Raw genomic sequence first — 1,822 nt, forward strand, 5'->3', positions numbered from 1 at the left:
TGTGTGTGTGTGTGTGTGTGTGTGTGTGTGTGTGTGTGTGTGTGTGTGTGTGTGTGTGTGTGTGTGTGTGTGTGTGTGTGTGTGTTTATACGAGGGTTCAGTTCTTGGTCCGTTTGAGGTCAGACATCAGTGATAGATTCATGACCGATCCATCGTGTTATTATGAGTATTGTACAAATGCGTAGAAAAAAAACTGGTTGTTTGCTGCATGTTGCTGATTAATTGTCCGTCTTGCATCCCATGCTAGCAAAGCAGCCTCCTCATAGTGCCTCACAGTGGTAGATGCCTGGTAAGACAGGACAGGCTAAAGATGGAGAAAGGGAAAAAAAAAAAAAAATAACTGTCTTGAAGTAAACAATCAAATAATTTAGTAAATAATAAGGGATGTTGAGAAAAAAAACTAATAAAGTAATCACACTTATTTTTACATCTAAATCTTCGATCTGGGCAGTGTCAAAAGAGCATGTTAAAGATAAACGTTTTGGGGAAAATGCTCATGAGGTTTCCTGTCAAGAATTAGACAGTTAAGACACTACTGACAGAACTCACACATAAAATAAAATGAAGCTACCACCAGCAGCCGGACAACTAAGGTTATCACAGAGATGGGAAAACTGCTGGCCTGCTCTATCTGATGGTTAAAACGAAACGAAACGTTGGCTGTTGGTCCGGCAGGCCAAATCATCATCAGACGATAGCTGGGATTGGATTGGTTATGACCAAAGATAACAAATCCACAAACCAGCACTTCTAGAACTAATTAACTTTAAACTTTGTTCGTTTAATCGGTACAAAGACGGTTAAGTGCCGGACTATTTCTTGGTTAAGACCACTTGCCCCGCAACCAGCATACACTAGGAAGTTATGTCAAACCAGTGTGGAGTCTAGATACAGAGAAAGAAAATGAGCATGCTTGTTTTGTCTGTGGAGAGTCAATTTAAAAAATGGAAATAGTTATACAGTGGGGGAAAAAAGTATTTGACCCCTTGCTGATTTTGCAGGTTTGCCCACTTACAAAGAATGCAACAATCTACAATTTTAATCATATGTACATTCTAACAGTGAAAGACAGAATCCCAAAGAAAATTCCAGAAAATCACATCATATGAATTTATAAAAATTGATAACCATCTGATGAGGAAAAACAAGTATATGACCCCCTGGACAAACAGCAAGTATTCTGGCTCCTACAAGCCAGTTAGTCTTTCTTTAAGACACAGCCCCAATCCCAACCAATTATCTACATCAAATACACCTGCCTCACCTCGTTACCTGTATAAAAGACACCTGTCAACACCCAAACAACCAGCATCCAACATCACCACCATGGGCAAGACCAAAGAGCTTTCTACAGACATCAGGGACAAGATTGTTGATCTGCACAAGGCTGGGATGGGCTACAAGAGAATCGGAAAGCTACTTGGAGAGAAAAGATCAACTGTCGGTGCAGTTATCAGGAAATGGAAGAAGCACCACACCACCGCCAACCTCCCTCGGTCTGGGCCTCCACACAAGATCTCGCCTCGTGGGGTGTCCCTGATCATGCGAACGGTGAGGAATCATCCCAAAACCACAAGGGGGGAACTGATGAATCAACTGAAGGTAGCTGGGACCACAGTTACAAAAGAAACGGTTGGTAACACACTACGCCGTCATGGATTGAAATCCTGCAGCGCACGCAAGGTCCCCCTGCTCAAGAAGAAACATGTACAGGCCCGCATGATGTTCGCCATTCACCACCTGGACGACTCAGAAGAGGCCTGGAAGAAGGTGATGTGGTCAGATGAGACCAAAATAGAACTTTTTGGCCTCAACTCGTCGT

The 1,822-nt window shown here is 42.7% G+C and overlaps 1 protein-coding gene across 7 annotated transcripts in view; it reads right to left on the reverse strand.

Moving 5' to 3' along the window:
- anks1ab (ankyrin repeat and sterile alpha motif domain containing 1Ab) overlaps nucleotides 1-1,822 on the reverse strand; it is a 47,783-nt gene that overhangs the window by 2,745 nt on the left and 43,216 nt on the right. For 4 of the 7 annotated variants that reach the window (XM_046028842.1, XM_046028846.1, XM_046028847.1 and 1 more), the window contains exon 13: nucleotides 48-304. The exons of 1 other annotated variant lie outside the window; for it this stretch is intronic. In XM_046028842.1, coding sequence (XP_045884798.1) covers nucleotides 161-304 — 144 coding nt within the window. In that variant the 3' untranslated portion in view covers nucleotides 48-160. Of the gene's footprint in view, nucleotides 1-47; nucleotides 305-1,822 lie in introns of those variants that run through there. 2 more of the 7 variants (XM_046028843.1, XR_006821574.1) reach the window with 2 other exon arrangements.

The sequence above is a fragment of the Micropterus dolomieu genome, linkage group LG18 (assembly GCF_021292245.1).
Source record: "Micropterus dolomieu isolate WLL.071019.BEF.003 ecotype Adirondacks linkage group LG18, ASM2129224v1, whole genome shotgun sequence".
Taxonomy (NCBI): domain Eukaryota; kingdom Metazoa; phylum Chordata; class Actinopteri; order Centrarchiformes; family Centrarchidae; genus Micropterus; species Micropterus dolomieu.